At 42.3% G+C, this 13,292-nt stretch overlaps 1 protein-coding gene across 1 annotated transcript in view; it reads right to left on the bottom strand.

Annotated features, from left to right (window-relative positions):
* Window positions 1–412: 412 nt before the first annotated feature.
* Window positions 413–13,292, bottom strand: part of LOC134578002 (carcinoembryonic antigen-related cell adhesion molecule 1-like) — a 68,255-nt gene continuing 55,375 nt past the window's right edge. The window contains exons 7-9 of the mRNA XM_063436962.1: window positions 3,760–3,824; window positions 1,318–1,364; window positions 413–621 (exon numbers count right to left, since the gene is read on the bottom strand). Coding sequence (XP_063293032.1) covers window positions 3,765–3,824 — 60 coding nt within the window. The 3' untranslated portion in view covers window positions 413–621; window positions 1,318–1,364; window positions 3,760–3,764. The remainder of the gene's footprint in view (window positions 622–1,317; window positions 1,365–3,759; window positions 3,825–13,292) is intronic.

A 13,292-nucleotide genomic window follows, 5' to 3' on the forward strand; every position in this document is an offset into this window, starting at 1 on the left:
GGATCGGTAGTGCCAGCAATACAGCTTTGTATTCCTGGCAGTACAGTATACCTTAATGCCAGTGTTGTGATTTTGAAGAATGATTTGTGCTGTCTTATTGACAACAGGTAATATTAATAAGTTGAGACACCAGTGGCAGTGACACCAGTTTTCAGATGGTTGGGCTCTAGACTTCGCTCCACCTTAGCATTACATGGGGATTAGAATGTGGTGAATGTCTGCCCAAGGATTATGCTTTTTGTAAGGAGAATGATCTTCAATCTGATGGGAATTAAACTGAAACTATTACAGCAAACAGAAAAGTTCAATGTATCTGGCCAGAAATAAGTAAATGAATTGAGTCTCCAGTGGGATATTCTTCATAAAAAAATTACAGTTTATTAGCTTGATTAATTGCACAGCTTAGGGTCACACATCTTTTCATACATTTCTGCACTGGTAACTTATCATCTCAGCTGGCATTTTCTTAAAAAGTTTCCATGAGGTACACAACCAGTCCTTTAATTTTTCATTACATGCCAGTAAGGGCTGATTATTTTGATTCATTTTGCAGTTAGATTCATACAGAAAGTTCTTCATTGCAAATGGTTTCCATTCTGTTCAGGTTTTGTTCCTGGGAACCTAAGATACAAATAATATAATGAGAGAAATGAGAATATGAATTTATAGTATATGGATCTAAAGGAACACTCCAAGCAATATAATCCCCGGAAGTGCGATGTGGTGGTTATTGTGATAGGGTTGCCCTGGTTCCCCACAGTGTGAGTAGTCACACTATTTGCTAATGGTTTCACTTCTTAACTGAGGTCTGCCAGGTGTTGCTCCCTTCCTCTTTACAGTCGAAAGTGAGAGCCGAAGGCTCCTGTAATGATCTTCCATTATCTTTCCTGAGCTAAGCCCTGCCATGCTAGCTCATTAGCTTGAGAGCATCATTTGATCAAGGTTTAGCTCACAAAAGATAGCTTCTAGCTGTGAGCAAGCAGGGAGTGGCACCCGCTGATCCCAGGAGAGAAGTCAAACTTTTACCAAATGCTTTGACTAAGTCAATTTGTGGGGGGGGGGGGGGGAGGCATGCTGAAGTGGCTATGGTACTTCTAGTGTTCCTTTAAGATTGTTGTGTGATCATACTAAACTAGCACAGAGAACATGTAAGAAACAACACCACTGTGGCAGGATATATAACATTATTCAGTCCTCACAACCAAACATTAACAACCAAACATCAACAGCATACAGGTTTCTGGATCTACTCACACAGACAGCTGAAAAAGCTGATCTATAGAAAGGTGGAAGGAGATGAATCCAGTAGTTGCTTACCCAGAGGTCATCTAATTCTTGTCTCCTGATTCACCAAACTACTTTAGCTATATGTAAAGATGAATAAACATGTCAGTATATGCAAACTTCATGGACATAGTATAGTTTAAAAAGACAGAGTGACAAGTAGGTAGGCAAGTTTTAGACACATATGGATATGGATGTGTACAATACATAGCAAAGTCACTTAAACATCATTTGTAATTGAACACACCTGTTACTTTTTGTCAGGGACATCATTCCCACCATGGACAAAGGGCTATTTTCACTATGAGAAGTGGATATGGAGACCCTCTGGATGCTTTGTGTGCCTCCCAACCAGAGTTGGAGATTTCTGGGGATTGCCTGGACCCATTCTGCACATTGTGCACCTGACTGGGAGATATACTGAATCACTGTGGAACTGTTCTTTGGATCAGAAAGGTTTTGTGATCCAGCAAATCTTTGTTCAGGTGTTGCTCGGTTCCCCGGCCACCCATCACAGCAACATTTGGAGGGAATGCCAGGTGGTGAGGCATCAGAGGATATCTGAAAACCTGAGAGCACTCCTCTTCCCAGAGCTCCAGGAACCCCTTTTGTTAACCAGGACTAACCAGCTACATGCCTCAAACTCTTCGCCAGATTGGAGAATAACCGTAACATGGTAAAATGTTGTTGTTTTGGAGCAAATTCTCCAATCTGAAGCTATTTGAACAGTAGAGTAGCTGGGTGATGAGCTATCCAGAGACATATAATGTATGGGGATGCAGTCCAGGGAAAAGAGGTTCTGGAAGACTTTTTGTACAACATACCTCTATGTATAGGATGACACAGCAGGGAGGCTATTGTGTTAGCTGCGAGTAAACCAATTAGGACCTCAGATAGTGTCACAGGGGATGGAGATTACTGTACATGTCATTGAATTGTGGAGGACCACAAGGAGGGGGAATCCACATTTGTGCTGTATAAATAGAGATGTGTGCAATAAAGCTTGTTTTGCCTCAACAATAGTGTGTGTGTTGGAGGGTGGGGGGCAGAGGCTATAATCACTGCTGAAGTACCGGAGAGAAGGCATCCAGAGGAAAAAGAGCAATGACCACTGTAGCTTTGTCCAGTGGAAGAGGAAGAGACACTTCCTGTAACGGACCTACAAGAGGATAAAAACCGTTTAGGCGATAATCCCCTTGCAGATAGACAAGCAGCTACTGCAAGCACCAATCTCCCGAACTGCAAACTCTACAAATCTTCCAACTCCCGAACTGGAAACACACGAACCCTGGAATAGCTGAACAGGAAAAGCATACAATCCGCTTACACTCCTGGCAGTCAGCATACAATCCAATTACGAGACGACACTTAGTTTTGAGGGTCAAGCAGAATCTGAGGTGCTGGCACACCCAGCCTGGTTTTTATTGCAGTTGTTACAAATACAGGTCCGCCCACAGGGAGGTATAAAACAACCACTCACACATCAGTTACATCCCACATATTCCCTCCCCTTATCCTGAGAGGAAACTCAATTATACATACAGTTAAAACATACTTTCATAACTCTAAAACCATACATCACATTCACATAAAAATACATATCCACAATCAATCTATGCAGGGGAACAACATATTAAAAAATGGCATGAATCAGACCAGGGGTTCAAACATTAGTAAAGTATCTTTTAAAAACCCTGCCAGCATGGCTTTCCGGCTCAGACCGGTTTTACAGAGCCCTCTCTCCTGGAGACAATGGAGAAGTAATGCAATTACCTCCCAGGACAGAGACAGACTCCATTGAGCACATGGGGACACAAAGACAGTAAAACACTTTAAAATACATAAAGTCACCTTTTACACATAACACACAGACATTTCACATATCCCCAGATAGCTGGGATCTGAGCGCACAAAACTACCGAATAGCGCGCAGATCCTATTCACACAGTTCAATTGCCATGGAGCCGAAGTCTTTAACTACACGAATGGGCTCCATGGCATAGCTATCTGGGTTAACACATTCACATAAAGTCGGGTCCATAGTCCAAAGGCAAGAAGCGGGCAAGCAGCCCCCTCCAAGGACACGTGGCAAGGTCGGTTTCGCCACACTTCCTTTCTTCCCCCTTTTTTATTCCCTCTTTTTCTGTCTCTATCCTCCACCACCTTCTCCACACCCGTTCACTTTGCTGTTCTTTCTGTTCTCTCTTCCATCATCTACAACCTTTCTTACCTTATCTTCAGGTTCCTTAATTATCAAAAAGTGTGAAGTTTAGACTAATGCTATTCTCTGTGCTTGAGTTCGCTGAGATAACTTTTCAGCCTGTAACTCTTTTGGTAATATATGACTTCACTCTCACTTTGTATTTTTTATTAACATCTTTCTCTATATTGTACATGTCCAATGCATGATTTCTCCACAATAAAGACTTAAACAATAGCAAAATAAGGTGATATGATCACACAATCTCATATTACCTGGCTTATTTCTTAGGTGCTGGAATTATAGTGCTGTATTCTGCTTTATCTTGGAATATCAAATCCTGTTAATGTAAAAAAACAAATTAATAGTGTCATGGCAATAAGTGTTGACTTACTTTGTTTTAGGGTAGGCATAGTGCCATATATATATATATAGTGTCATATTTCAAATGCTCAAGATTGGACATATTTTTTTTTTATAAATGTCTAATGTTCATCAAAGAACTTTTTTTGAAAGTATAATTGAAATATGCTGCTTGTTACTGCTCTGCATTACCGTATATACTCGAGTATAAGCCGACCCGAATATAAGCCGAGGCTCCTAATTTTACCCCAAAAAACTGGGAAAACGTATTGACTCGAGTATAAGACTAGGGTGGGAAATGCAGCAGCTACTGGTAAATTTCTAAATAAAATTAGATCCTAAAAAAATATATTAATTGAATATTTATTTACAGTGTGTGTATAATGAATGCAGTGTGTGTGTGTATAATGAATGCAGTGTGTGTGTATAATGAATGCAGTGTGTGTGTGTAATGAATGCAGTGTGTGTGTGTAATGATTGCAGTGTGTGTGTATGAATGCAGTGTGTGCGTATGAGTGCAGCGTGTGCGTATGAGTGCAGCGTGTGCGTATGAGTGCAGCGTGTGCATATGAGTGCAGCGTGTGCGTATGAGTGCAGTGTGTGTAGTAGTGCAGTGTGTGTGTATGAATGCAGTGTGTGTGTATGAGTGCAGCGTGTGCGTATGAGTGCAGCGTGTGCGTATGAGTGCAGCGTGTGTGTATGAGTGCAGTGTGTGTGTATGAGTGCAGTGTGTGTATGCGTGCAGTGTGTGTATGCGTGCAGTGTGTGTATGCGTGCAGTGTGTGTAGTAGTGCAGTGTGTATGAGTGCAGTGTGTATGGATGCAGTGTGTGTATGAGTGCAGTGTGTATGAGTGCAGTGTGTGTATGAGTGCAGTGTGTGTATGAGTGCAGTGTGTGTATGAGTGCAGTGTGTATGAATGCAGTGTGTGTATGAGTGCAGTGTGTGTATGAGTGCAGTGTGTGTAGTAGTGCAGTCTGTGTGTGTATGAATGCACTGTGTGTATATGAATGCAGTGTGTGCATGAGTGCAGTGTGTGTATGAGTGCAGTGTGTGTATGAGTGCAGTGTGTATGAGTGCAGTGTGTATGAGTGCAGTGTGTATGAGTGCAGTGTGTGTATGAATGCAGTGTGTGTATGAATGCAGTGTGTGTATGAATGCAGTGTGTGTATGTGTGTGTGTGTGTGTGTGAGTGAGTGTGTGTGTGTGTGTGTGTGTGTGTGTGTGTGTGTGTGTGTGTGTGTGTGTGTGTGTGTGTGTGTGTGTGTGTGTGTTGAAGAGCCTTGGTGGGGGGTGGGCAATTTTATTATTTAAAAAAAAAAAATATTTTAATTTTTTTTATTTATTATTTCTTATTATTTAATTTAATAAACTTTTTTATTTTATTATTATTATTATTATTTTTATTATTTATTATTCATTTTTTTTTTTTTCGTCCCTCCTCCCTGCTTGATTCATGGCAGGGAGGGGGGCTCCTTCCCTGGTGGTCCAGCATTGGCAGTTCAGTGGGGGGAGAAGGGGGCTGTCAGAGCTGTACTTACCTTTCCTGCAGCTCCTGTCAGCTCTCTTCTCCTCCTCTGCGCCGTCCGTGCAGCTCTTCTGTCAGCTCCCAGTGTAAATCTCGCGAGAGCCGCGGCAAACAGACTATTGACTCGAGTATAAGCCGAGTTGGGGTTTTTCAGCACAAAACATGTGCTGAAAAACTCGGCTTATACTCGAGTATATACGGTAAGTACTTTCCGGGTTATTTACTAAAAATCTGATTTTGCAAATAGGACAAAATTCTGTGAAAATGGTCAACTTATGAGCAGAATGACAATTCTCTTATTTACTTATGCAAGCTCTGTTTGGAATTTGTCAATCTGACTGAATCGTTATCGTTCTCTCGGAAGCATTTAGTATCTGGTTTAAAAACAGTACTTTTTGTAACTGAGGGGGCGGTTATATGTCCTAGATCCAGAAACCCTATTCATTAGCCAAGGCTAGGAACCCAAAAATAAGAAACCCATGTAATGACTTTGATGTTCTTTGGTAAAATCTAGTTAGTTTTCTTACACAATGTTTCAATAATTTTGATGAGATTTGCAATACACATAATAACTACATATCAGTTTTCCATTTTCATTAATTGTATGGGAAACATTTGCATACAGAGGCCCATAATAAGCACCCACCTGTCCTGTGTTCCAATGGCATGTTGTTTTTGTTAGTCCAAGTTTATCATTTAAAAAGACTAATTCATAATTAGAAACCCTTTTGCAACTATGTTAGCACAGCAGGAAATTGTTGTGCTAACTAAAAAAGCAATGAAACTGGCCTTCAAGTAAACTAGTTGAATATCCATAGCATCATCCTCTGTGGGTTTGATTACAGGCTCAAGATGTCAAGAAGCAACTTTTGGCCATAACTTTCTTCTGAAACTCACCATTCTATTCCAATGAAGGCTATTCCATTTGAAAAAAGGCCAAGAAACAGAGCAAACTGGCTCTAACCAGAATACAAAGAACAGAGGGAGGCCCCAGTGCACAATTGAGTGCACTAAATACATTAGTGTAGTACCACAAATATAGTGGTCAAGTCAGGCGCCTAACCCAAATAGATCTGTAAAAACAACCAATAATACAGCTGCATGCACTGTTTTATTGGTTGTTGGCTATATCAGTGAACAAGCCACAAAAAGTGCTGCACTTCAATATTCCAGACAAAAGTGATAGCTATATACAAAGTCTAAATAACGAGTCTCACTAACATAAAAATAAAATATCCAGGTAGATCAACAATATACCACATAACAGTGCAAAAAAAAATCTTATCTACAGAAATAACCACCCCCTGTGAAAGGCACAATGTGACAATGAACACATTTTCTCCAAAGCTTCACACTCCTGGTTCTCAGTTAATATGTATGAATGGAGATGTGAGACCCCCATTGGATCATTAGTCTTTTTAGTGTCCCACTATGTATAAGGAAACAAAGGGCAGGGAGATGCTAAATGTAATATCGTTAGACACTTTATTTGGCAAAATATTACTTGATAAAACCAGAACTTTAACATGTAAACAGGTAAAATCATGATCCTCTGAACACCCAGATATGCTTCACCTCTCCCTATGAGGCAAGATGCTCAATCCATGATGCATGACACCATCTTGCTTCTTCCCTTTTCTATAATGGCCTTACTTGCCTTCAGTTGGTTGCTAAAGTATGTAACTCTGCCTTAAATGAACCAAAAGTCCATGGGCACATTCGTATTCATATTAAGAAAGCCCATTGTATACAAAATAGTTGAATGCTAAAATATACCTAAATTCCCATATAGAGCAGGGGTGCCCAAAAGGTAGATCCCCAGATGTTGCAGAACTACAACTCCCACAATGCTTTGCAAGCCTTTAGACTGCAAAGCATCATGGCAATTGTAGTTTTAACACATCTGGGGAAATACCTTTTGTGCACCCCTGATACAGAGACTGTAAGTATATTAGAATTTGTGTCATTTTAAATACACAAATTGTAGTATCTAGTGTGAGAAACAGATGCCTCACAGACCATCACATGGCAGTTTCATTAAATAGTACCTACAACACACAAGTCTCAATATCAGCAGTGAAGAGTCAACTCAGGAAAGCTAACATTCTAGACAGCATTGCAAAAAAAAAAAAAAAGCCATATTTCAGACAGGCCTTTAAATATATAATGTTAAAATGGGAAGATTATATTAAAAAAAAAATGTATGCACAGACAAATCTGTGTTTGAAGTGTTTGGATCACAAAGAAGAACGTTTAAGAGATGCAGCCCAAGATGTTTGAGGAGTGCTTTGGTGGTGGGTAGGTGGGAGATTTAACCAAGGTAAAAAGGTCTTTTTTAAAAATTCTTTATTTTTCGTGTGCATGAAGTAACATACGAGCTTGCAGAGTCACAACAACAGATGCAAGAGATTTAATAGCTTTCAGTGACATGGAAGGTACAATAGCACATTTTTTATTTACCGTATATACTCGAGTATAAGCCGACCCGAATATAAGCCGAGGCCCCTAATTTTTCCCCAAAAAACTGGGAAAACTTATTGACTCGAGTATAAGACTAGGGTGGGAAATGCAGCAGCTACTGGTAAATTTCTAAATAAAATTACAGTAGATCCTAAAAAAAATATATTAATTGAATATTTATTTACAGTGTGTGTATAAAGAATGCAGTGTGTGCGTATGAGTGCAGCGTGTGTGTGTATGAATGCAGTGTGTGTGTATGAGTGCAGTGTGTGTATGAATGCAGTGTGTGTATGAATGCAGTGTATGAATGCAGTGTGTGCAGGGCCGGTGCAAGGATATTTGCCCCCCCCCCCCCATATGTCCTGACCTCCCATCCTCCTCCCCTAGTGGTCCTTATCCCCCCTCCCTCCCATAGTGGTCGTTATCCCCCCCTCCCTCCCATAGTGTTCCTTTTCTCCCCCCCTCCCTCCCATAGTGGTCCTTATCCCACCCCCTCCCTCCGATAGTGGTCCTTATCCCCCCCCCCTCCCTTCCATAGTGGTCCTTATCCCCCCCCCCCCCTCCCATAGTGGTCCTTATCCCCCCCCCTCCCTCCCATAGTGGTCCTTATCCCCCCCCTCCCTCCCATAGTGGTCCTTATCCCCCCCTCCCTCCCATAGCGGTCCTTATACCCCCCCTCCCTCCCATAGTGGTCCTTATACCCCCCCTCCCTCCCATAGTGGTCCTTATCCCCCCCCCTCCCTCCCATAGTGGTCCTTATCCCCCCCCTCCCTCCCATAGTGGTCCTTATCCCCCCCCCCTCCCTCCCATAGTGGTCCTTATCCCCCCCCTCCCTCCCATAGTGGTCCTTATACCCCCCCCCCCCCACACAGTGGTCCTTATATCCCGTTTTTTTATTATTATTATTTTTTTTTTTATTATTATTTATTTTATTTATTTTTCGTCCCCCCTCCCTGCTTGATACATGGCAGGGAGGGGGGCTCTCCTTCCCTGGTGGTCCAGTGGCAGTTCAGTGGGGGGGAGAGGGGGGCTGGCAGAGAGCGTTACTTACCTGTTCTGCAGCTCCTGTCAGCTCTCTCCTCCTCTGCGCCGTCCGTGCAGCTCCTTCTATCAGCTCACACTGTAAGTCTCGCGAGAGCCGCGGCTCTCGCGAGATTTACACTGGGAGCTGACCGAGGTGCTGACCGGACACGCAGAGGAGGAGAGAGCTGACAGGAGCTGCAGAACAGGTAAGTAACGCTCTCTGCCAGCCCCCCTCTCCCCCGGTCTGTATTATGGCAATGCAAATTGCCATAATACAGACCTTGACTCGAGTATAAGCCGAGTTGGGGTTTTTCAGCCCAAAAAATGGGCTGAAAAACTCGGCTTATACTCGAGTATATACGGTAATTTGAATATCAGGCTAGGATTCTTCAGTAAGCTATAGTGCAGATCTCAGGCTACATGTGCATGTTAGACTAATAGTGTGTACTTGTGGAAGGTAACATTGCATTACTAGGTCAGTAAGTTAATTGTACCCTTTGAGCTTTTAAACTGCGCGTATGCTATAGTAAACATGGTGAGCTATAATACGTCATGAAGTGCAGAGACATAAACGCTAGATATATTATGTTTAGCTGCCTGATAGCATATTGAGTCATTGTTAGAAGTAACAGGTAATATAAGCTTAAACCAGAGAGGTACATTGCATGAGTATTGGTACAGTTGGAGGAACATCTCGTTGTGGTTGCGGGGTGAAAGGTGGGGCACCAGATCTCGTATTCCTCACGGGCATTTCAGCGTTGGTACCCCTTTTTTTTTTGCAGAGGAATAAGACATTAATGAGTACCAGTGCAGGAGAGTAAGCTTCCAGGCTTCTCGTCACACAGTTTTGTCACTACGTGCATACATAACCTTTGGTAAACATTCCACTTAGCTCAGTTATTATACTATCTGTTACAACAGACATAGTCAAAGAATGAGAACAGTGCAAGTTAAATTGCGGAACCTCCTGATTCAATCAAATATAAAAAAGGAAATATTTTACAAAATAGTATACGTTCTGTCAAAAGCTTAATTTCCTCCTTCAGCTCTACCCCCTAACTGGCCGCACTTGACAGGGAATGAATCTGTGTCGTGTTAAAGTATAAAGAGTATAGGAATAGAAGAAGCAAGTAGAAAAGAAGATGAAGTGGTCATTGCCAGGAGAGGTCAGGTCCCCCAGTGTGTGTCCCCTGGTACTGGAGACACCAATATGTCACATGCCACGGGACACAAATGTGAACCACGGCCACCATGCCTCCGCGTGTTTACTCCCCCTCCCTGTCTGGGAGGCATACAACACCTCAGCCACCTGAATGTCCTTGACTCTGCGGATCCACTCCTCCTCGCCGTGATCTCGGTCCACCTCTAGTAGACTGGGATAAGTGCCTTGGCCGCATTTAGTAAGTGTCGTAGAATCAATTTTTTGTATAGGTTGCAATGAAATATGCAGAAGAAATAGAAAGGTGAACAGCGCTAGAGATCAGAAATTGTACATACGTTTAGTAGAAATACTGGCCAGCGGAGTAACTTAAAAAAAAAGGAGAAACAAAGATACAAATAATGGTACAGTATGTATGAACGATATAATTCCACAAGAACAAATGGGTTATATTCACACTCACACTTTGAGGAGCTATATCAGCTCGGTGTTAAGAGCTTGGACGGAATAATCCCCGTCTATGGATTTCTTGAGGTTCCAGATCGTTGGTGAGTTTATAGGTGTAAGTATTCGTTATATGAAAAACAAGAGTAAAATACGCCACATGGTCTAGTACGTAAATATAAAATATTGTAGTAAGAGTAGATGATCCTACTTACATATACTAGAGCAACGACCTGCTCTAGTTTGGAGAATTTCAGGTGGAATAATCCCCACCTCGGGATATAGTGGACCCAGGTATAGCAGCAAAGCAGTATTAAATAGGAAGGAGGACAAAAAAAAAAAATGACTGGATAGTTTAAAAATTATATATACTTTAATACAATAAGTAAAAAGTGAATAATACACTATAAAACCAGTCCTGTATAAAAGTCCAAAATTCTTCCTCACTTGACGCGTTTCGCCGAAGCTTTCTCAAAAGTGAATCAGCTTCGGCGAAACGCGTCAAGTGAGGAAGAATTTTGGACTTTTATACAGGACTGGTTTTATAGTGTATTATTCACTTTTTACTTATTGTATTAAAGTATATATAATTTTTAAACTATCCAGTCATTTTTTTTTTTTTGTCCTCCTTCCTATTTAATACTGCTTTGCTGCTATACCTGGGTCCACTATATCCCGAGGTGGGGATTATTCCACCTGAAATTCTCCAAACTAGAGCAGGTCGTTGCTCTAGTATATGTAAGTAGGATCATCTACTCTTACTACAATATTTTATATTTACGTACTAGACCATGTGGCGTATTTTACTCTTGTTTTTCATATAACGAATACTTACACCTATAAACTCACCAACGATCTGGAACCTCAAGAAATCCATAGACGGGGATTATTCCGTCCAAGCTCTTAACACCGAGCTGATATAGCTCCTCAAAGTGTGAGTGTGAATATAACCCATTTGTTCTTGTGGAATTATATCGTTCATACATACTGTACCATTATTTGTATCTTTGTTTCTCCTTTTTTTTTTTAAGTTACTCCGCTGGCCAGTATTTCTACTAAACGTATGTACAATTTCTGATCTCTAGCGCTGTTCACCTTTCTATTTTATCTGTCCATTTATCACAAGGTAGAGGGAACACCTTGTTGGTGAACTGCTGCTCACCCTTGAGAAGAGAGCGCTTATTACCCTTTTGCATTTGAAATATGCAGAAGGGCCAGTTCAGCCGACCAGTCAGTAGTGTCCCCCAAGATCTCCGTCACTTTAGCCCTAACCATCTCCCAATATGGGACGATGTCATGACATTCCCACCCGATGTGTATCATCGTCCCCCTCTCCACTTGGCATCTCCAGCATGTTGGAGGGGTCATCGGGAATATTCTATGGAGTAGGGTTGGTGTTTTATACCACAGTGATATTAGTTTATAGTTCATCATCTGGTATTGTGAGCTAATGGAGCTCTTATGTTGCCAAACTAAAGCTTTATCCCATTGTTGAGAAGAGAAGGTCTTGCCCAAAAGTTCCTCCCATTGTCTGCGAAAGGTGTTTTTCACCGTCTGTTCCCTGACTAAGAGATATTGGTATAGTGTGGAAACTGCTCAAGTGTGTTACCCTGTTCACAGATACATTAAAACCAGGTGAGATCTCTGTGTATGGGGAATTGAGTCATAGTAATGCTTCAGTTCCATGTATCTGAAGGCCGCCATGGAAGTTCGTGGTCTACCCTCCAACAGCGAGTCCAGGCTCCATGTCGTCCCACCATGTAAGGCATTATGGATGGGGATATATTCCTGTTCTCCAAGAAGAGCCAGCCTTTTCGGCGGGAGTCTCCCTCCCAGTGTGCGATTGTGAGTGACTGGGAGTAAAGGACTAGGCGTGGGCGAGACATGTGGTTGTTCCCTCAGTGACCTCCACCTGCATAGGGTTTGCGCCACTGGTCCTGTTTCGATATGATTGACTCCAGGGCAATACTATTTCCCTCTTTGTCTAGGGCCACCCATTGTTTTTGCGAGGAATCCATGTGCCTGATGGTACTTTTTAAAGTCGGGCAATGGCAGGCCTCCGCAATGTCTAGGTAAACAGAGTAGGTCGTGTCGGAGTCTTGATCTTTCCCCCCGCCACACGTGTCAGATGACTGCCAATTTTAAGGATGCCGGTTAGAACAGCGGGATGGTCTGAAAGATATAAAGGACTCTGGGAGTATATTAATTTGAAGTACTGCTATTTGCCCGTGCCATGACACATGTGAAATGAAGTTATGTTGGTACATGTCTCTTGGGTCTGATGTTACTCAAATCCCAAGGTACTTCATTTTGCCAAAGCATCAGTGGAACGGGAACAGCGGGCCCAAGGCAGTATATTCTTCAATTTGAAGTGTTATGTTCAGCACCTCACAATTGTTCAAATTCCGAGATGAGGTAGTGAATCGTGGTCCGAGGGTTAGCAATGAAAAAAAAAAGGTCATTCGCATAGGCGACGGCCTTATGTTCTACCCCCTGCCAGGTGTAACCCCGGATATCTGGGTGCCGGCGAAGCGCCTGCAGCAGAGGTTCCAGGGACATGGCAAATAACAGCGGAGATAAGGGGCATCCCTGCATTGTTCCGTTATTGATCCCAAAATCGTCCGTAAGGCCCCCGTTGACCTTTACCACAGCGCTTGGTGTACTATTCAAGGCAGTGATCCAGGTAAGGAGTCTCTGTCCCAATCCCATTTTCCTCAAGGTGGCAAACATATAAGACCAGTTCACATGGTCAAATGCCTTCTCAGCATTAGTTGAGAGTAATAGGAGGCATTGCCGTGACTTCCTCATGGGCTGTTGGATTAAGAACAGCTG

The sequence above is a fragment of the Pelobates fuscus genome, chromosome 11 (assembly GCF_036172605.1).
Source record: "Pelobates fuscus isolate aPelFus1 chromosome 11, aPelFus1.pri, whole genome shotgun sequence".
Classification (NCBI taxonomy): Eukaryota; Metazoa; Chordata; class Amphibia; order Anura; family Pelobatidae; genus Pelobates; species Pelobates fuscus.